The 23,253-nt window shown below is 43.6% G+C and overlaps 1 protein-coding gene across 1 annotated transcript in view; it reads left to right on the top strand.

Annotated features, from left to right (window-relative positions):
• Nucleotides 1-7,256: 7,256 nt before the first annotated feature.
• The window catches only part of SYNC (syncoilin, intermediate filament protein), a 22,084-nt gene continuing 6,087 nt past the window's right edge, over nucleotides 7,257-23,253 (top strand). Inside the window, exons 1-2 of the mRNA XM_069971365.1 lie at nucleotides 7,257-7,474; nucleotides 14,869-15,640. Coding sequence (XP_069827466.1) covers nucleotides 7,431-7,474; nucleotides 14,869-15,640 — 816 coding nt within the window. The 5' untranslated portion in view covers nucleotides 7,257-7,430. The remainder of the gene's footprint in view (nucleotides 7,475-14,868; nucleotides 15,641-23,253) is intronic.

Below are 23,253 nucleotides of genomic sequence, written 5' to 3'. Positions count from 1 at the left end.
CGAGCAGGGACCTTACTCCTCATGTATGGATAATTATATGTATCTCTCTGTAATGTCTATTTTTTGTCTATGTATGTACCCCAGAATTGTAAAGTGCTGCGGAATCTGTTGGCGCTATATAAATAAAATTATTATTATTATTAGGCACATACAAAGCTTGCTGGGATATATCAAGTAACCATGTGGCCCCATGCTAAACATGAAATTGGGCCCCATTCCACCATGATGTTCTTTAGCAGAAAGTTTTTATGCTATGGAAGGTTTAATGAAGTAGTATATCATTGGATTCCTCATATAGTGCAGCATAGGCTGAATATTACAGAATGACATGCCTAGTTGATGTGGCATGCAAGGGTTGTCTGCCATCTTGATTCCTATTTTCCCTCTGATATAGTTTTGTAATGCAGCCTACATTTCCCATTGTGGAGCCTAACCCAGTGGTCCTTTGTGAGACCAGTATCACCCTTTGTCAAAATAGTTGGATTCTGTGAATCAACTTTAACTCGACTAAAAGTTTTTGTGCAATAATCCCGGTAAAAAGTTCTGATACAGAGCCCAATGTAAGGTTACAAGACTTGCAATGGATAGTCAAGATTTGGTCTTAAAGGGGTTGTGCAGTGTTCAACATTTATTCCCTTAATAACACACATTACAAAGTTATACAACTTTGTAATGTGTTATTTAAGTGAATGGCCCCCTTCCCCGTGTTCCCCCCCACCCCGGAAGTGTGGTGCAATTTATCACTGTTGACCCCCGCCACCATCTGCAAAGTTATGCTCAGCCAATGGTGGCTGAGCAGCTGATGACGCGCTGGAGGGGGGCCGGCATGAGGGAGCGCTGGAGCAGTCCGGTCAGCCTTCTGAAGATGACGTCATTATCCCAAGATGGCGGCTGGGGTCAACAGTGATTTGGTGAGTATAATGCACCACACTTCCAGGGTGGGGGGAAGGGGGCCATTCACTTAAAGCGACTCTGTACCCACAATCTGCCCCCCCCAAACCACTTGTACCTTCGGATAGCTGCTTTTAATCCAAGATCTGTCCTGGGGTCCGTTCGGCAGGGGATGCAGTTATTGTCATAAGAACAACTTTTAATCCGGCAGTGCTGTGTCTAATGGCCGGGGCTTACATTTGTATATGCATTAGGCTGGCACAACCTCTCTGTATCTCCTCATCATTAGGAATTCTCCAGGCAGATTGCTTCCTATTCCCCACCTGTGTGTATAATGAACATGGGCTGGATCGTTAATACACCTGTGCAAAGCTCAAACAGCAGTAAATGTTCCTGGATTATTCCTAATGATGAGGACGGTGGGGAGGAAGGACGGAGAGGTGGTGCCAGCCTTATGCATATACAAATGTAAGCCCTGGCCGTTAGACACAGATTAAAAGTTGTTTTTAGGACAATAACTGCATCCCCTGCCGAACGGACCCCAGGACAGATCTTGGATTAAAAGCAGCTATCTGAAGGTACAAGCGGTTTGGGGGGGACAGATTGTGGGTACAGAGTCGCTTTAAATAACACACATTACAAAGTTGTATAACTTTGTAATGTGTGTTAGTTAGTTAATAAATGTTGAACAATGCACTACCCCTTTAATTTTAAAGGGAACCAATCAGCCCAACTGGGCTGATATGGTTCCCTGGACTCCCGGAGCACTGTATACAGCTCCTGAGCAGCCCACGGCACATACCAGCCACGGCTGCAGCAGAAGCTGTATACAGGAGAAAAAGAGGTTTTATCACCAGGGCGCGTGGCAGGCAGAAGTAATCTAACGGCTCCCAGCCCGTGTCTAGTTACAGCTCTCTGCCTGTCAGCGCCCTCGGTGGGGATGATTGACAAGCATAGATGCCAGTTACTGACCTTTCTCCCTGTCAATCATACCACCGAGCACGCTGACATGCCGTAATTCCTGTGTATATTACCCAGATTTGTTTTAGGTGAAGGTAGCAAGTGGAACAGGATTTTGTGCGGCTTTGTAGCATATAAGTGTTTAATTAGTTCGTTTTGGGCTTTTAGTAGGTTACAGTGGAAACTGCCTAGACCTTAGGATTGGTACCAGGCCTTGCAAATGGAAGACAGAGGTAGATGTTCTCACCACCCTGATCAATCCAGGACTAACTAGAAAGATCTAGCCGATGATCGTGAAACAAGGGCTTGCAGCCCTTGTTTCATACAATACCTGTCCGGGCTGCAGGTCTTCTTCTCCAGGTCCCGCGCGGCAGCATCAGCTTCGTAGCTGTGCTGTGCTGTCTGAACTGACAGACCGCTCAGCCAATCACTGGCCGTGGCGGTTCTGGCCAGTGATTGGCTTAGCAGTCTGTCAGTTCAGACAGCCCCGCTCTGAAGCCGATTCTGCCGTGCGGGACCGGGAGAGGAAGACCTGCAGCCTGGACAGGTAATGTATGGTTCTGCTGAAATCGTCGGTCGCCGCCGTGCACCTCCATTCAACCGTAGCGATGCGCTCGTGGCAAACGACGATTTTAGGTCTGAACCTAAATGAACAATCAGCCGATGACACGATCATCGGCTGATCATTCTCTCTCTATTCCACGGAGCGAAAATCAGCCAAATCGGGCTGAATGGGCAGATTCGGCCCATTATCGTTTCTGTGGAATAGGCCCCTTAATCTTCCAGGGTTTGTTCCTAACCAGGACAGTGGCTGAACCTGGGAGACTCCTCCCTCAGAGCACACTTCAGGTTGAAGCTGTCTGAGGGAAGGTCATGTGACCAAAATCCTTACTTCCTTGACATGTGGTCACTAGGTGTGGTAAACACATAGCGGTTTTAACCCTAGCACTTCCTTTATAATACAATGTATACTCAATTTAAGATAGTTTGCAAGATATTTCTCAGCTACACAGCAACTCTAGGCTTAAAGAGAACCAATCACCTAAAATTAACTGTCCCTATAATAAAAGGTTATCTGTCCCTAAATCTATTCCTGAAGATACAGACTGCCTGTGCAGTCTGTATCTTATGCTTTTACCTAATCCTGTAAAGCGGAGCAGTAAGGACGGGGGCGGCCATCTTGATGACGTCACAGTGGTGCGTTCCAGCGCTGGAACGCAAGGGACGTAATCAAGATGGCGCCCGGCTTTACTGCACCGCTACAGAGGACTGGGTAAAGTATAAGATACAGACTGCAAAGGCAGTCTGTATCTTCATGTAGTTTATTTCTGAAGATACAGACTGCCTGTGCAGTCTGTATCTTATACTTTACCCAGTCCTCTGTAGCGGTGCAGCTAACCCGGACGCCATCTTGATTACGTCCCTTGCGTTCCAGCGCTGGAACGCACCAGTGACGTCATCAAGATGGCCGCCGCCGCCCTTACTGCTCCGCTATACAGGATTAGGTAAACGCATAAGATGCAGACTGCACAGGCAGTCTGTATCTTCAGGGACATACTAATAGGCCCAGTTAGAATAGACATACACAGTGATCTCGCGCTGTATAGCGCGGGATCACTGTGTATTTACAGAGCGGCGGCAAAGGCTCATGGGAGCCCTTCCCGCCGCTCGGCATGCCGGGAGCTTCCTGTCTCGCGCCGGCTCTTTTCAAAAGAGCCGGCGCGAGACAGGAAAAGAGAATGTGTATATTGTAAAATCACGGGCATAAAAGTACATAATTCCAATTACAAATATTAATAAAATATTAATTTACAGCTAATTAGCAAAAAAAAAAATGTAAAATTTCAGCCATGATTGGTTCTCTTTAAGGGTACAAACCCACTTGACGTATTTGCTGCGTGAATCAGTCTTAAAAATAAGCAGGCAAAACGCAGGTTGGCTTTATACAATTGTTCTGCGTTAAAATACGCAATTGCGTATTTTTGAAGCGTGAAGCTTGTTGTTAGCAAAGCATCAGTTGTTAACAACCTGTGCGAAAAACGCATGTAGCTTCTCACATTTCAAAAACACGCAATTGCGTATTTTAACGCAGAACAATTGTATAAAGCCAACCTGCGTTTTGCCTGAAGAGGAGGAGATGCCAGTGGACAGCGTGAGAACCAAGTTAGTCTCGGGGAATACTTAGATAGGGGATACTGTCTGCTGGGGTATGGGGTCGCTGACTACTGGGGGGGGGGATTACTTGTAAGGGGTAAACAACATACTAGGGTCATTCCCTACAGGAGGGATACCTACATAATACCTATTGCCAGAGACATAACTTGAAGCCCATGGGCCCAAGTGCTAAATCTGTCACAGGGCCCTACAACTAAAATGCTTTATTCATAGTTTTGACCTTCACGGACTGGAAAGGAAGATTTTATGCCCCACCTCAGGCGCATGGGCAACCACACCCTGTGCACCCCCTATTAGCTACGCCCCTACCTACTGGGGGGGGGGGGTCTAACTTCCAAGGGGAATTACCTACATAGGGGCCTAATTACTATATGGAGGCACAGAGGGGCCGAACTACTAAATGGAGACATGGGGTCTAACTACCTTATAAATGCTTTACTACTATATTGAGACACAGAGGGGCCTAATTACTATAGGAAGGCAAAGGGGGGCTTAACTACTATAGTGAGGCACATATGGGGCCTAATTAATATATGGAGACACAGTGGGGCCTAACGTCTATATAGGGTCTAAGTACTGTTACCATGTGGAGCAATACAGATTTGCTGCTGGAGTTAGGAGCCTAAAATGTGTGGCAGATTCTGTGGAGAAGTCATCACCAGAGAAGTTTTCATGATGGCTCAAGAAGAAAAGTGGGAGACTCTGATCACTCTTAAACCAAAGCAAATTTTCCCATAAGAAATCATAGAAATGCAGACAATTGGTTCCACACCCAAAAATAATTATTTGTTATTCTAAAGAACGTGTAAAACAAATGAAACAAACATTCAGAAACAGCAGAATATGTGATATTATAAGTTACTGTACAGTAATGGAGAGGATGGGAAACACAAGGGAGGACAGAGACTGCAGGGAGCATGAAGGAATGAGCAGGACATATGTGGGCACATACATGCAGCACTCTCTGTCCGGGGAGAGAGGGGTTACAGCTATGAAGAGATTACCTCCACAGTCCTGTCCTCTGATGTGAGCCCCAGCCTGAAGTGGATCTGCTATGATTTGGAAGGTGAGGGAGACTTCCTGGGTCAGAGTACAGTGCTGTAGACCCCGCTATGAAGACCATGTCCCTCCTCCACTCCCCCTCCCACCCAGTACAGGCAGCTCTTAAACCAAAGCAATGCTCTTAAACCAAGTCACAATTTTGAAAAACTGTAGCTCTTAAACCAAAACGCTCTTAAACCAAGTTACTCTTAAACCAAGTTACTCTTAAACCAAGGTACCACTGTACTGTGTGGAGCCTGGGAGAAGCATGTCTAGTGTGAAACAATTGTTGCTGTGAGTTTTCATTTTTCACTGTTCTATGATATCTAATAAAACCAGATGTTTTTATACAGGTGGTGAGTGCCATGGATGTCTCTTTTTCTATGCTTGGATCTGTGGTGATTATCTGTTGTGTTGCAGAGCACTGCAGTTTGGAGGAGTGACTGGAACTGTATGATCAGTATACGGCTATGTTACCACACTGGTCATATTAGCAATTTTTTGTTTTCTCTGATTAATGATAAACTTTTACAAACAAGCTCTCTGGGAACGACCTGAAATCATTCCCTATAATACACAGAATGATAGTCGTTAGTTACCATTGCAATTACAATTCTATACAAACGATCGTAATTATGAACAAACGGTGTGTATCATACATCGAAAGATTTGCTAACGATTAGAGAACAATAACAGCGATTTTATGGTCAGCTCAAAAGATGTGATTAACGCCATATGATCAAATTTTCAGTAGTTGTTTATTAGTTGCCAGCATATACACGGAAAGAATATTGCTTAAATTAGAACGTTAGAACGATTTTTCGCAAAATAATCTTTCCGTGTAACAGGGCCCTTATTTTGGCCATTTCAAGCCAAATAACAGCTGTTATCTGGCCTGAAATGGACAGAAAAAGCCAATGATTTCGAAACAGTCGACTTACCTTGTGGCAAACAATAAAAAAAAAGACACCATGGAATATGTATTACTATACTGATCAATAGGTTCACATCACGATTTTGCTATCCGTTTAATGTATCCGTTCTTGGAAAAAAAAACAGATGGTAAAAACAGATGCCGTTGCATGCCATCCGTTTTGATCCATTAGTTACTGCCTTACATTTAAAAAAAATAACCGGATCAAAACGGATCCGTTTTTTTTTTACATTTTGAAACGTACACAAAAACGTGGTTGACCAGGTTTTTCTGTACGTTTTGCTAAACGGAAACAGTGAGACGGATTGCAAATCGTGATGTGAACCTAGCCTTATTCATTATGGCTATTCATTATTCATTATCAAAATGAGGGCCGTTTCTTAATTGGACGTCATTTTGCAATAACGGGCGTGTTTGCATAATGACACCCATCAGTATAAAATATTGGCCGTTAATTGCTGTAACATGATGGACATCCAATAAAAACACTTTGTCGGTGAGTGAACATAGCCCTACTCTGGAAGTAACATGACTAATGCTGCGTTTACACGGAACGATTATCGTGCGAATTTGCACGATAACGATCAAATTCGAACGATAATGGTACATGTAAACGCAACGAACAACGAGCGAGAAATCGTTCATTTTGATCTTTGAACATGTTCTTAAATCGTCGTTCGTAAAAAATTCTCAGATTGTTCCGTGTAAACAGTCGTTCACTTATTTTACCTATGTGCGAGATAGGCTTAAGCGATCGCAAAACGAATTTTCCTTACGATATATTGTTCTGTCTAAACGCTGATCGTTATAAAAGAAAAATCGTTACTTCGAAGTCGTTAATTGTACGTTTGGGCGAATTATCGTTCCGTGTAAACGTAGCATAACTAACATGACCGGTTGCAGATATTTTGGATAGGACAGTCTGATGGGAATTGTAGTTTTGCAACAGCTGGAGAGCCAAGTATCCCTACACCTGTACTAATGATTAGTATAATAATTATTGGTTCTGATGTTATACATTTACCGTACAACTAATCTATAAAGCAGCTTTGATTTTCCTTCCAATTCCACTGAAAAGCTATGTGAGATGGTGCTGCAGCTGGTACTTGCATCTAAAGCAGGCATCTGGCAGGGCCTGACCAAGAACGCTGGGTGCAGCTGACAGGCTCACATTGAATTAGCCAATCCTTGCATTTCTGGCACCGTATAAATTAACCCTTGGCAAACTCTAGCTCTGCCAGGGAAAAGAGCTGCAGTGTCATCTCAGGCGTGCCCAGCTAAGAATCAAGGGCCCAAGTTCTATGTGAAGCATGTGGAAGATAAAGTGACAGCTTACAAGTCTCACCCAGACTGTGAAGGGGGGAAACATTACCCACAGGCTCTTGTGCACCGTTTATTAATAACAGAGGAGTCAGTTTGTGCAGATGAAATGTCCAGTCCAGAGGAGGAAGGAGAAGGCTCCCAAGAAGGGAGGTAAGATTCTACATATCATAGTATATGGCAGTATAGCAGCTACTTTTAGAGATGTAGGAAGTAGTATTGGAACAGGGTCAAGGACTATAAAATCACCATGGCGGATTTTTTTTTTCGAATTTTTTTTCAGAAAATTACATGTGATACTTAAGTAGATCAGACGTAAGTGATACAAAGGGGAAACAATACAGGGATGAGAAGGGCATGTCCGACTACGGCATACAATTCCATCATTAGGGATGAGGAGAGGGTGACTACCTTCAAGGGGCTGCACTAATAGTTTACATAACGGCACGCCGATAAAGAAGATGCAGCAGCACATTTAGAAGGCAGCACAGGAAGAAATTAGAATAGTCGGAAGTGAGAAAAGTGTTATGTATAGGGTTTTTGGCCATACTGTATGATACGGATATATAACTAATTGATTTGGGCTAGAAACTGGACAGGAAGAAAATATTAAGATGCTTAAAGGGGCTTAGGAGTATTTTAAAAACCGCATAGAAAATGGATAAAGCATTGGTCGCACAGACGTGTTGTAGTGCCATTTATTTAGGGGACACCTCTGTTCTTAGGACTGGTGGGGGCCTAGTTGTGATCACTGGGGGTCAGATTGCTGGGACATTACATATTAAGGGTAGGTCCATATGTAGATTTTGTTGGACTCCTCATATATATGTATCAGCGGTAAAATCTGCGACAGAAATATACATGCTGGGATTCAAAATTCGTTCTGCAAGTCAGTTTGAAGCATGTGGAAAAGACTTTACAAATATCGATTGCCATTGTATTCCACTGTGGCTTTCAGCTGCATGAATCCTGAGGTAGACAACCATTTTTATACAGTGTGAATTTCCCTCTATAAGGTGTTTGCTCCCATCTTATGAAGGTTCATCCATTTTTATTGTTTACAGTCGCTAATATTCAAATCAAAATTTATGGATGGTCTTTAGAGATGAGCAAACTTCAAGAACGTTCAGGTTGTTCCGATCCTGCGATTGCCAGTGGCTAAAGAAATTCTCAGCAGCCCTAGGGAGTTTTGAAAAACATAGATTCCCTTACGTCCCATTGGCATCACAACATATGGGGGTAAATTCGCCCCTGCGAGCCCCTGGGACGAAGGAATATTTAATGAAAAAATAACAATTAAATTTTAATCCCCTCCTCCATGAGGTATAAATAGGCTCCACCTCCCCCTAGACCTCAGTCTTTTTTTACTTCGTTGCTGTTAGCCCTAGGGGACTTTGTCCCTCCTCCGTTTTTATGCTTTGTTAACCTGTTGCATTCAGGTTTTCTCTCCAGGTAATGATTGCTGGGATGCCGCTGGAGCCGGTGTCCAGGTAGTATCCTGATATTTGCTTCTGCAGGTCTTAGCTTTTAAGTTTTTCTTACCTAGTGCGTCTTGGAACGCACTCTGCGTGTCACCGGAGCCGCTGGCTTTTCTTCCAGTCGCGTTCGACTGTGGAACGCATCGGCGCTGCGTGCGTCTCAGCACTGTGGCATCAGCGGCGCGTCTCTCTGCATGCCGGATTAGCTGTGTGTTCAAGGCAGAAGATGTCTGAAATGGAGACCAGTCCTGCTGCTGGTAAAAGACCTTCTAAGGGAGCACTTCATGTGCCGAGTGTGAGACTCCTCTACCTGACGGCTATGGATACCGTAGGAGGATCATTTTTTCCAGATAAGATTCATCCTTTCTTTCATAAAAATATTTATGAATGCCTAAAAATATTTATAATGCCTAAAAATATTTATAATGCCTAAGTACGCTGTCCTTCATGCAGACCTAAACCTATGAGGAGCCTGATGTTCAGGAGGTAGTTGTATGGGTCAAGGACTATGTGCAAAAGACTTTAGCGGCTAATGAGATTCGCCGCCCGTGTCCTAAGTTAAAGACCAAATGGAGTATTTCTCTCTCTACTCCCAGCCTCTGAGTATATTACTTTATGGCTGTAGGATTATGGTCATTTTCAGTTTTACTGTGATTGATGAAGTTAACTCATCATCTTCTTCTGAAACCTCTTCTACTTCTGAAGATGAGAAAGAATTATTCAGGGGGTATTTCACAGCTGATAGAATTCACAAGCTCTGCTAAGCTGTGCAAGCTGAAATACACCCTGAGGAAATAGAAGAGGATAGGATTGGTCCTCCTCAAAAAAGCCTAGGGCTTTTTCTGTGGGTAAGACTTCAGTGTCTATGTTACAGGCGGAATGGAAGGAACCGGAAAAGGCTCCGGGTTTGAGCAAGAGGTTTAAGACCTTATATGTTCTCAAGGAAGAACAATGTAAGGACTGGATTGAGCCGCCAAAGGTGGACCCGGCCATAGCCAAACTGTCAAAATGTACTGTGCTGCCTGCGGAGGACGGATCCAATCTTAAGGATCCGATGGATAGAAGGGTGGAGGTAGCCCTCAAGAGATCATATACGGCAGCGGCAGCCCAAGGGGCAGTCTCCATTTCTTCTTTGAGGTTTCTAGAAGCCTAAGAAGAGGGCTGACCAAGGTCCAGGAAAATTTGGAAGGTAGAGCTAGCAGGGACAAGGTCCTTCGCTCCTTAAAAAGGTCATTATGGCCATTGACTTCCTCTGCGATGATGCATCTCAGGGAACCAGGTTAGCGTAAAAAAACTAGTACACTCTCAACCGCTGCCGAAGGGCGCTATGGTTAAAACCCTGGGTTGGAGATGCTAACTCCAAAATTCAGCTCTGTAATATGGAGTTCCAGCCAGGTAGGCTGTTTGGCTCTGAGCTGGATAAATTAATGGAGGAATTGTCTGACAAGGAGGGGAAGTCCCTACCATTGTCCTATAAGAGCGGTGATTCCTTTCGCAGAGCAAAATCTCCTCAGCGAGGCAAAGGGAGATACCAGTACAGAGGTCGAGGAAGAAACTATTCCAGAAGAGGTTCCGGGAAGCAGCAGAATAAGGACACCAACAAGAAACCAGATTTCTGACGCAGAAGCGGTCCAGTGGGGGACATCTGAGTTTGTTTCTCCCTGCCTGGGAAGAATTAAGAAAAGATCACTGGATGTTAAATATTATTCAAAATGGTTATGTCCTTCATTTATCATCTCTTCCTCCTCCAAGATTTCTTCTGTCAAGAAATCTTAAGCCAGAAAGACACTTAGTCCTAGAGACAGAAATTCTTTACCTCCTTTCCATTGAGGCTCTAGAGGATGTTCCTCTATCTGAGATCGGTCAGGGAGTTTACTCCCCTGTGTTACTAGTGCTGAAGCCATCCGGAAATTGGAGGCTTATTATAGATTTGCGATATCTCAACAGGTGCATCGTAAAGAAGACGTTCCACATGGAGAACATAAGATCGGTAAAAGGAGATTTTATGGTCACCATAGATCTACCGGATGCATATCTTCATGTACCGATTCTGAAGGCTCACAGGAGAGCCTTCGCCATCCAAATCCAGGGGAAGGTAAGACACTTACAATTCAAAGTCCTTCCATCAGGAATACCTCCGCACCCTTTGTTTTCACAAAGGTAGTGTCACCATGATGGTTCGCTTCCGTTTACAGGGGTTAAAGTTATCCCTTACCTGGACGATTGGTTGATTATGACTCAGACTCAGGATCTTCTGAGAGTTCAGTTGAACTATGTCCAGGACATACTTCAACAATTAGGTTGGCTTATCAACATAGAGAAATCAGACTTAATTCCTAATTCCTCCTCGTCAGGTATCCATAAGAACATAAATGCGCTTTCTAGGGCTCCTTGCCTCAGCTGCAGACGCGGTGCCATGGGCGTTATGGCACATGAGATTTCTTCAGAGAGAAGCACTAACAGTATGGAACCGAGGACTGAAGGACTTGGATGCGATGCATGTTCTACAAGACCTTCTCTAATGTGGTGGAGACAAGTCAAACATGGAGTTTTATTTTCAGAACCACACTGGATAACCATCACGACAGATGCTTCAGGAACAGGTTGGGGAGCTCATCTGACAGTCATCACGACTGCAGGATCTTGGAGTCAACAGGAATCCGCTCTGCCCTCCAACGTGAGGAAGCTCAGAGTGATTTACCTAGCTCTTCTTCATTTTTCTCCTCCTATTTTACAGAGAGCAGTCAGAATCCGGATGAACGACAGGACCTGTGTGGCGTACCTAAACAGGGAGGTACCAGATCCCCTTCTCTCCTCAGGGAAGTAGAGAAGATTTTTCTGTTGGGCAGAAACCAGAAAAACCAGACTCTCTGCGATTCATATCAGGGGTGTCGACAATATATTGGCGGATTGAGTCGAGGCCTGACATTACCGGGGGAATGGTCTCTCTCAAGGAGAGTGTTCATTCAGTTAACCCAGAGGTGGGGGCTTCCTCAGAGAGACCTCATGGCATCAGCAAGCAATGCCAAACTGAGGAATTTCTGTTCCCTTTACAGGGCAGACAATCCCACGGTAGTGGACTCAATGACAATACCATGGACATACCAGCTGGCGTATATCTTTCCTCCCATAGCCATGATTCCCAGAGTTTGACGAAGATCAGTCTAGATCAGTCGTCAGTAATAATAATAACTCCCTTCTGGCCGAAGGGGTCATGGTTCACCCTGCCCAGGAATATGAGCAGAGGGGAATTTTGGAGATTACCTCTGCATCCGGATCTAATATTCCAGGGTCAACATCTGTGCAGGAATCTTCCAGCCTCAGCTTGACAGCTTGGAGACTGAGAGGACCATATTAGACTGTAGTTCTTCTGAGAAGGTATAGTATACTCTTTCTCACGCTCGTAGTAGCACTACAAATAAATCTTATGCACGTATTTGGAAGATTTTCAAGATTGGTGTGCAAGCAGGAGTATTGATGGACTTAAACCTTCTACTCCACAGTCATTGGAGTTTTTACAGGAAGGCTTCTATAAAGGATTAAAACCTAGTTCCATCAAGGTGCAGAGAGCAGCCCTCTCTGCACACCTAAACTCACGTTTCTTTCAGATCTTGGAGGTAAAGAATTTTGTTAAGGCTAGACTAGGCCTAACCTGGTAAAGCAGGTAGACCCATGGGACTTATCCTTTGTGTTGAGACGCCTGTGTCTTCCTTCCTTTAAGCCTTGGGAGGAAGTAGACTTCAAGTTAACATTGAAAGTTTCTCTTTTACTAGCCATTACCTCTGCTAAGAGAGTTGGAGAACTTCAAGCCCTTGGCTCCGCACCTCCATACGTGATTTTTTCCCAAGACAAAGTTATCCTTAGGTTCCTTCCAGGATTCCTGCCTATGGTGGCTTCATTTGCCAACATCAACCAGCCAATAGTATTGCCTGTATTTTCTCCTACTGGATCATCTAAAGAAGACTTGGATCTTTCTTTATTGGACGTATCCAGAGCTATCAAGATCTATCTACATAGAGTAGGTGATTTTCGTAAAGATGAGAATTACTTTATCCCTTTCGCAGGAAAGAACAAGGGGAGGAAGGCTTCAAAACCTTCAATATCCAGATGGATCTGTGACTCCATTGCCTTATGTTACTCCTCTGCTGATCTGGATCCACCAGAATTTACCAAGGCTCACTCTACTAGAGCTGTGGCCTCCACTTGGGCAGAGCGTGCCGCTGTGCCACTTGAGGACATATGCCAGGCAGCTACCTGGTCGTCTTTGACTACCTTTGTGAGATATTTCAGGCTGGATACTTCTTTCTTGTCAAGAACAACCTTTGCAAGATCTGTTCTTAATGCGGACGTAATAAATAACCCGCCCATTGGGGATAATGCTTGCTAATTCCCCATATGTTGTGATGCCAATGGGACGTAAGGGAAGCTAAAATTATTATGTTAATTTGTTTTCCCTAAGACCCATTGGCATCACAAGACTCCCTCCCTGTGTTTTATGTTTCTTTATAATTAGACTGAGGTCTAGGGGGAGGTGGAGCCTATTTATACCTCATGGAGGAGGGGATTAAAATTTAATTGTTATTTTTTCATTAAATATTCCTTCGTCCCAGGGGCTCGCAGGGGCGAATTTACCCCCATATGTTGTGATGCCAATGGGTCTTAGGGAAAACAAATTAACATAATAATTTTAGCTTCTGTCCTATGACTGTATTTATATTTTTCAGGCAGCATTAGGACTGCATCCAACTTCTTCAGCCACCAGTAATTAAAGATCGGTATGTTACTTCATTCTGTTCAGCCGTTCTCCTAATATGCAGGAGAATAGGATTCTTGTCACACCTCTTTCCCTCCCTCCAGCTGCTTCTCATGAATATCCAGGACTACTGAGCTCACGTACATAATGGAGAGGACTACTTATTGTCCATGTCACTGGTTTATGTTACCCTTAGATAGGACACAATAAACCTACTGACAGAGTCTCTTTAACAGAAACTACCAGCAGGTTAGAAGAATCTAACCTGCTGGTATCTTTCTGTTGCGCCTCTTACCTTCATCCTCAATGCCGTTTCTGTTCTATTAGGAGTTTAATCTTTAGGCTAATTATGCACTTTGGTGCACTTGGGGCGGAGCTACACTTTGGTGCACCCCAAACCTGGATTAGGGCATCAATGTGCTCCTGGATAGTATGGTGGACATAGTGGCATTGGATGCATTGACTTAAACATAATGTCCCAGAGGTTCTCGCTTGGATTCAGGTCTGGGAAACATGAGGGGCAGTGAATGCCTTCATCGTCCAGGAAATGCCTACACATAATGGCCAGATGAGGCCAGGCATTGTTCAACACCTGCTGTTAGTTTACCTGTAAGTGTTCCTTTAATATTTTTGAGCAGTATATAATCTAAAAAACACAAACAGTATTCTATATCTTGCTCTTGGTTTTAAATCAGATGATTTTATTCCTTAAATAATGCTGGAGCTCTTCAGAATTAGTTTTTTTTAGTATGCTATTGCTACAGTTTTGTTATTTGCACTATTTTTTTGCAGTTAAAGAAACTCTGTCAGTAGGTTTAGGCTGTCCTATCTGAGGGTAACAGAAAGTAATGACAGAGAAGATGAACAGAATGATGTATCACTCACTTACTGTGTAGCTGAACAATGAGATATCCTCCAGAATAATGAGGATTCTGAGCATGGTAAACTTATCCTCTCTATTATGTGCATGTGCTCAGTAGACCTGGATATTTATGAGCACCAGCACACTGCAGCTGACTGTCAGTTGTCTGTCTATACTGTGTATAGGCAGACAGCTATCAATCAACATCTGCTGGGTGGAGAAAGTGGCACAGCACAAAGCCCATTCTCCTGCATATTAGGAGAATGGCTGAACAGAATGATATACGAAGTAATACGCAGATCTGTTCAGCATTTCTGTCACTAATTTATGATGTTCTCATTTAAGGCAGCAAAAACCTTTAATTTTAGAGTGATTCATAGGAAAAAGAGTTTTAAAAAAAAATGATTAGATTATTTATGAAAAGTCATGCATTACATTTTTCCTGTCTCTCTAGGGCGCATGCAGGGTCCAGTCCCTCTTCATCAGTCATTCCTGAACTTTTGTCCCTAGAGGACATAGGGGTAAGGTTCCAGTATTGTATTGCAGCTGTGGAAGACTTGGAAAAGGAACGAGATGAGCTCATACGTGAGTTGGCTGTGCTTCGGGAGCCCTCTTTGGAAGCTGTACAGCAGGCACATGAAGATGTAGTGCAAGCTTATGGACAGAAAGCTCGAGCAGAACTAGAGAGGGACACACTAAGAGAAGAAATACGAGGAATACGCCGCAGATTGTTCAGAGTGACTAAAGAATGTGTGGCATACCAATACCAACTCGAAAATCGGCGTCAGGAATTAACCCAGAAATCAGCAGAACAAGAGGAACTAAAAACTGTTGCGGCTCGACTGACAGAGGAGCTTTCCCAACTGCGGAATACATTCACTCAACAGAGACAGGAAGAGGAGCAGCGACTTAGAGCGCCACGAAGAAGACAAATCCCACATGAACTGCAGGAAAGAAGGCGGCTTTCTGCAGAGCTACAAAGCTTAACTGAGGAACAACATGGTACCCTGCAAGAGCATTATGGACCCAGACTTCTTCAACTCTTAGAGCGTGCTGAGAAAGGAGCACAGGCTCTAAGAAAGACGCAGGAAGAGTTGCTAACGCTGAAAGAGGAACTAAGGCCCCTCCAAGGAGAAGCCTGCAAACTGCAGGTTCAAAAGTGCAGTCTACAAGAGCAAATTAATTTCATGAAGAAAAAGAGGGATGATGAAGTGCTTCTATACAGGGTACGGACTGTGATAAAGGTTATCCCACTAAGTTCAATGGGCGATAACTAACTTATCGGTGGAAATACAACTAATGGGACTCCCACTGATCTTGGCAAATGTAGTGAAGTTGCTCCTAGAATGAACAGAGCACACTTCCAGGGCTCCATTTATTATCTATGGGCTTCCAAACCTTGCCAAGCTCAGCACTTGGGAATGCTCGGAAACCCTATAGACAATGAATGGAGCACATGTATGGTGCACTTGAGTCTAGGGGACATTTCACCTCTTTGATTGGTGGGGGTCCCAGCATTCAGAAAGCCACTGATCAGTTATCTATTCCCTACCTTATGGATACAGAACCACCTATAATTGTGGGATAATCTCTTTAAGGACAAGGCTTACATATATTAGCTTTTTTTTTAAGTATGTATATGTTTCTTTGGTGGTTGCAGAACTTGGTGCAACCCTAGAGAGTCCTGGAAAGCATGAATATAGCCACAAGCAGCCTTAGGGCCACATCTAAGCTCTGCAGCCACTGGTAATCAAATACCTCTCGATTGAGTTTGGATGAACCTGAGCATGCTCATGATTTGCTCATCTCTACTCTAAGGGCCAGTTCACATTGAGTAAGTTCTTTGAGCGGACAGCAGCGGAGGTGTGGAAGCCCTCCCGTACAGAAACAGTGTCACACTGAAGCAGGTGGGATTCCAAGGTGGAGAGTTCTGCCACAGAATTCCGTCAAATTTAATTTGTGTTAACTGACCCTACGATGTAGAAAGTTTTAAGTGAAGTTTTAAAGGGGTATTCCCCCAAAAAATTATTTTTGCATTAATACGTTGCCCACCCGTAGCTTTCCATCTTTCCAATATAAAGTTATTATGGATTCTGCACAGTTTTGCTGTTATCTAGTTGCATTCACCCCACTAAACGCATAGAATCATCAAATCTCAGTCCAACCAGACACCGCTCCCTACTCCTGGCCCCCACCCTCCGAGTCGGCATCACGTGTCCTCAGTCTCTTCAATGGGCTGGGTTAGTGGTTCTACTGAGACAGTGACAGTTGCCACTGTCCCCCTCTGACTGCAGCCCCCCCCCCCTCCCCAGCCCTGGAGCTCACCCAAGGCTGCCCGCACTCTGTGCCCCCCAGTGCTCATCCACACTGTGCCCTGCCCCCACTGTGTGCCCCCCGATTATGACGAAACTCACCTGCGCAGCAAACACCCCCCCCCGGCGCTCACTCACGCCCTCAATCAACTCTGTCATGTCACTGCCTCAACTCTGCAATATCTTGAGGATATCAGCTCTGCTACATCATGGACCAATCGGGCATAAGCATAACATGATGGGAGATGTAGTTTTCTGGCCGGCGCCATGTTGGATATAGATCGGCAGCCATAGATATGGAACAGCAGCAGCTAGATAGACGGGAGATGGCTCAAGGGGGACTTGATAAGTAAGACCAGCTAGGTTTGGGAGCAATTTTTTTTTTTTTTAGCTCTTGGGGGAAATACCCCTTTAAGTGAAAAGAGCAAAAGCCACTTTATACATGACATGACCAAAAATGGACTGTACTTGGTTTCTGTCATTTTTTGGTACTAAAAGTGACTAATTCTCTTTTATGAAAGGTGAATAGATTATGGATCTATAGATTGTGGGGATCTGATTCTTGTGATCAGCTGGGCTGCAGTACATGTGCACCATTCCCATGTAGTTAGGAGTTAGATCCTTGGAGACAGTTTGGAGCACTGGGGGGCGGGGCTTCTGCCCCAGAGCACCGGTCCGGCCCACCCTCAGCAGGCCCGCTATGTTGATTTTCATTACTAGAGGGGTGGATCGGTGTGCTGGGATTGGAAGGTAAGAGACTGACCTTTATACTCGGTGTTCCATGCACAAAAGGGAGATTCATGTAACCTGCTGATAGTTTCCCTTTGAGGCAGGCTGAAAACTGTAGTTGTTAGAAATTAGTGTGAATGCTTGCCATTTGACTCCCTGCAGCTGCTGAAATTGTAGCCATAGCTGTATTCCTGTTTTCTAGGGCTGTATCCAACTTCTGCAGCCACAGGGAGTAAAATGCTAAGCGTTAAGGTTCGGAGAACTTTGCTGATCCCGAAGAGTCTGGCATCTCTGCTCAGTACTAGTTAGGGTGAAGAGCCAGCAGATACCATTCTGTTACTGATTGTCAGAAGCTGAGAGTGCTTAAAATGAAATGTTGGAGAGAATGGAATCAATACTATTTGGGGACTGTGAGATAATTTACATCATCATTCATTAAAGGGGTACTCTAGCAAAATGATTTTTTTTTTCTTTCAAATCAAATGGTGTCATAAAGTTTAAAAATCTCAAGTCTTCCAGTACTTATCAGCTGCTGTATGTCCTGCACAAAGTGATTTATTCTTTCCAGTCTGACACAGTGCTCTCTGCTGCCATCTCTGTCCATGTCAAGAACTGTCCAGAGCAGCAGAAAATCTCTCCTGCTTTGGAGAGTTCCTGTTACAAACAGAGGTGGCAGCAGACAGCACTGTTAGACTGGAAAGAGTACCCCTTTAAATAAACAACATGTAAACAGATAGGTACAATCCTAGGCCCAGCCGTATAGACTGCGGTCTGGGGACATTATATATGTTCCAACACTAGGAATCACATTGGAAGCTGTGAAATGTTTTCTTCTCCTGCTTGTGCCGACATTCCCCTTTAAATTACCTTTAAAATAGCTGTCCAGGTTTTTAGCATGCACAGAGGTCAGTGATAGGAGGTATAATAGTTTTGTTTGACAGGGTAAAGGCCAGTGTAGTAAGTTTGAAGCATGAATTTAGAATGGAGAAAGTCTGCTGACATTTTTGGTGCAACTACAAAAAAGACAAAAGAAAAAAGAACTGCTGAAAAGAAAACGTTCTTGACACGTGCCAAGGTTGTAGCCATCTGCCTCAGGGTACAAACACACACACCGTATATGCAGCAGATACGCAGCAAATACGCAGCAGATACGATGGTGCAGATTTGATGCTGTGTTCAGTTATTTAGATCTAATCTGCTGCGTATTTGTTGCGTATCGCAGCAGTAAATATGCTGCGTATATGGTGTGTGTGTTTGTACCCTCAAGAAGTTTGAAGTGTAGCAGGTGCTGCTCCGTCCAGGGTGGTTTTGAAGTTGTTGTGGTAATATTTGGCAGCCAGGTTGGCACAGGAGAGGAAAGAGATTGGGGACTATAGAGTGTCTATAATTTGTTAGGTGTTGTTTAGGAGTGTCCAGAGGTAGAGACTAGAGATGAGCGAACCTGGAGCATGCTCGAGTCGATCCAAACCCGAACTTTCGGCATTTAATTAGCGGTGGCTGCTTAACTTAGATAAAGCCCTAAGGCTATGTGGAAAACATGGATATAATCATTGGCTGTATCCATGTTTTCCAGACAACCTTAGAGCTTTATCCAAGTTCAGCAGCCCCAGCTAATCAAATACCGAACGTTCGGGTTCGGATGGACTCGAACCCGAACCCGGTTCGCTCATCTCTAGTAGAGACCAATTTTGGTCAGAGATCTTGAAAAGAGTGCTAGTAAGAGAGAAGAGCAGGGAAGACCAAGTCAAGGGAATTTCCATCCTTGTGCATTGGATAATACACTGCAAGAGGCCGAAAGATGATGTTAGAAACCGCCATATGTTAGAGCAGCGCGGGAGGAAGCATCAGCTGGCTGTAGCCATGTTTCTGTGACAGCCAGCATGTTGATAGATTTTGTTATAAATAGGTCATGAATCTCAGCGAGTTTACAGAGTTACACAGAGACTGAGGCCCCCTTCACACGTCAGGAAAATCTGTCCAGATTTTTGGACCTATAGGGTTACATTAGTCGCAAAAAGGAAAAATCCTGAAGGGTGACCTTCACTCAGGTGAGTATGGGCACGCACCCCACCAGAACCCATTACATGCCGCTGTCATGGCTTGACCGAGGCATATAATGAGTTAAACTACTCGGAGCAGTAAATCAGCTATACAAACTATATAAATGTGTTATTGCTGTAATCATACTAACCCACGTACATTATATGGTGAACTGAAAAATAGAATTAATAACACTTATAGGTAAACCCCGACAAAAATGTGTTTGGGCGCAGTAAATGTAGACATTACATGAAAAAAATTGTTATAATTTTTTTTACATGTAATTTCTACATATAATGCGCCCCCTGCTGGACCCTTTAGGTATACACCGGGTTGTGATGTCACTTTTTTTTTAGAGAAATTGAAGCCTGTCTGATCTAGGGAAATAGCACTATATGTGATTTCCATAATTAGTGTATATATATATTTGGCCTAAGTTGTCCTTTAAAGTAATTAACTCCTTTTTAAGTATAGCAAACCTTTACATTTGTTTTCCTGATAACAGTATTTTGTTATTGTTTTGTTGAAATGTTGCGTGAACAAAGTATAACGTGTTGGGAAATTTTATGATAGTAAAGCTAGTCTGAAGTTTAAATAGCTGGAAGACACAGGGCTATGTTCACACACTGTATAACAACAGCCATTGCTTAGCAACTAGCTGAACAACGGCCGATGTTTGCATGTTCCTGCAGCCATCAGAGCCCTGACAGACACAGGAACATTTATTTCCATACAGCTCATTCGGGGTGTGTCTGGTAGATTTCTCCTCTTTTCAAATCCGTTTCTGCCTTTGGCTCCAAAAATCTGTCAGATAAATCTGTCTGTGTAAAGACACCCTTAGGGCCCTATTCCACAGGAACAATAATCGGCCAAATCGGCCGATTATCGCTCGGTGGATTAGAGAACGATCAGCCAATGATCGTGTCATCGGCTGATCGTTCATTTAGGGCCAGACCTAAAATCATCGTTCCCCCACCGCGCATCGCTACTGTGGAATAGCGGTGCGCGGCGGGCGACCGAAGATTTGAGAAGCACAATACATTACCTGCAGGGCTTCTCCTCCGCTCTGTCTTCCTCTCCGGGTCCCACGCACTCTAGCTTCAGAGTGGCCTGTCAGCTGACGGAGCGCTCAGCCAATCACAGGCCGGGATCGCCGCGGCCTGTGATTGGCTGAGTGGCCTGTCAGCTGACAGGCCATTCTGAATCTAGAGCGCGCGGGACCCGGGGAGGAAGACAGAGCGGAGAAGGAGAACTGACAGGTAATGTATGCTGCAAGGACATCGGTAATGATATCCCTACAGCCCTCGCTCAACGATCATCGGGCTGTGGAATAGGCCCACTATACAAGCGGCGATCTAGCAGATCGCCGCTCGTTTACATCGTTGATTGGGCCCTCCTTTGGCTCATGCACAGAAGATGGAACAGCTGCCATTATTCATTAACATGCTCATTTTTTGCACGGCGCACTGAACAACGGCTGTTGATGGTGCGGCATGTGCATGGAACGGGCAGCATTGCATTGATTCTGTCCAGGCTGAAAAGAACAGCTGCTGTTTTTATTTAAAACAGCAGCCGTTCTTTTAAAAAATAATACATTGTGTGAACATGGCCTGGTGTATATCCTGCTCACCACCTATTCCTATTTCGATCTCTCATGTTTTTGCCTAGGGTACAGAAACATCAGTTTTTTTCTATAACAAGTTAGAAGATGAAAAGCAGCATTAAGATTGTATAACTTTAGATAAACTTAGCTGGTTTCTTTTCTGATTTTATTAAACCCATTTGAACATTTCTTTAAAGCGACTCTGTACCTACAATCAACCACTTATACCTTCAGATAGCTGATTTTAATCCTAGATCTGTCCTGGAGTCCGTTCCGCAGGTGATGCAGTTATTGTCCTAAAAAAAAGAACTTTTAACTTGCAGCCCTGTGTCAAATTGGCGTGGCCTAGAAAACCCGTGCCCTATGATTGTGAGACCCCTCCGTCCCTCCTCCCCGCCCTCTTCACCATTAGGAACGCCCCTAGAACAATTTCTCCTATTCATCACATGTCTAAACACTGAACATGTGCTGGATTATTAAGGCACCTGTGCAGTGGTCAGACAGGCGATGAATAGGAAAAAATCCTGCCCAGGGGCGTTCCTTATAATGGAGAGGGCGGGGAGGAAGGGCGGAGATGTGTTGCAATCCTAGTGCACAGACACTCTAGGCCATGCCAATTTGACACAGGGCTGTTTTTTAAAACTTGGTGGTACCAGAGATTTTTATTTTATTTTTTTTGGGGGGGGGGGGGGGGGGAGATGTCAAATTGTTGGTACAGAGTCACTTTAAATGGATAACTTCAAATATAACAGTGTACAGTATATGTTCGCTGCACCTTACTACGGAATTTGGAAGGCGTTGGGGGATATATACTCCGAGTGCACTACTATTCTAACGCCCAAGAATATTTATAAAACAAAATAAAAACGTATGTAGGCTCTCTAGGAGTAAATCCTGTATATCAGATGTTTATGGGAGCAAATGAATTATATATTAGATATCTGGTGTTTATGAAGGCGAATTAATTACAGGAGATATTTAAATATAACAATTTTTATCTTTTAAAAATTTTACATTTCATAAATTCATAGTAATATACATAATCATATAGAATAAATCAAAACAAAATAAATGGTTCAGTTTATAGATAAAATAAACAATAAAATTCAACGTTTTATTGTGTAGTTCACTGGAGATAGAACGTCCGCGCAGGGCCCTTGCGCTGGTTGTCCTAACAATATAAATCACAATTTACATATGGAATGAATGTTCTTATGGTATTTGAACTCTCTGGCCTCTTGCCCCGTACCGCTTTGGAACTAGATGATATTTAGTTGTAGTTCTGTGGTATTATTATAATATTTAGATGGGGCTTAGTTTGTTTGCCCTCTATCTGATTGTACACTTTGTCCGCAGAATGTCCCATATATACTAGATTCGTAGACTTTATGTGCATAAGAGAGAAGGGACAATCCGTTACATAACGTAACGGATTGTCCCTTCTCTCTTATGCACATAAAGTGAGATCTACGAATCTAGTATATATGGGACATTCTGCGGACAAAGTGTACAATCAGATAGAGGGCAAACAAACTAAGCCCCATCTAAATATTATAATAATACCACAGAACTACAACTAAATATCATCTAGTTCCAAAGCGGTACGGGGCAAGAGGCCAGAGAGTTCAAATACCATAAGAACATTCATTCCATATGTAAATTGTGATTTATATTGTTAGGACAACCAGCGCAAGGGCCCTGCGCGGACGTTCTATCTCCAGTGAACTACACAATAAAACGTTGAATTTTATTGTTTATTTTATCTATAAACTGAACCATTTATTTTGTTTTGATTTATTCTATATAATTATGTATATTACTATGAATTTTTTATTTTTTAAAAGATAAAAATTGTTATATTTAAATATCTCCTGTAATTAATTCGCCTTCATAAACACCAGATATCTAATATATAATTAATTTGCTCCCATAAACATCTGATATACAGGATTTACTCCTAGAGAGCCTACATACGTTTTTATTCAAATATAACATCTTTAAAGGTCTTAGGGTTCTTTTACAGTAGTCGATTTGTCGGCTGAAACAAACGCTGATCAGCGAGAACGGTGCTTGTTTGCAGTGCCTCTACAATTCGCTGGCTGTATCTTCAGGCCCTGCCTCCACGAAATGTCAATCATTCTGGAGGAGGCGTGGC

This window comes from Dendropsophus ebraccatus, chromosome 5 (assembly GCF_027789765.1).
Source record: "Dendropsophus ebraccatus isolate aDenEbr1 chromosome 5, aDenEbr1.pat, whole genome shotgun sequence".
Taxonomy (NCBI): Eukaryota; Metazoa; Chordata; class Amphibia; order Anura; family Hylidae; genus Dendropsophus; species Dendropsophus ebraccatus.
The sequence above is the reverse complement of the archived record's forward strand: the minus strand, read 5'-3'. Positions and strand labels throughout refer to the sequence as shown.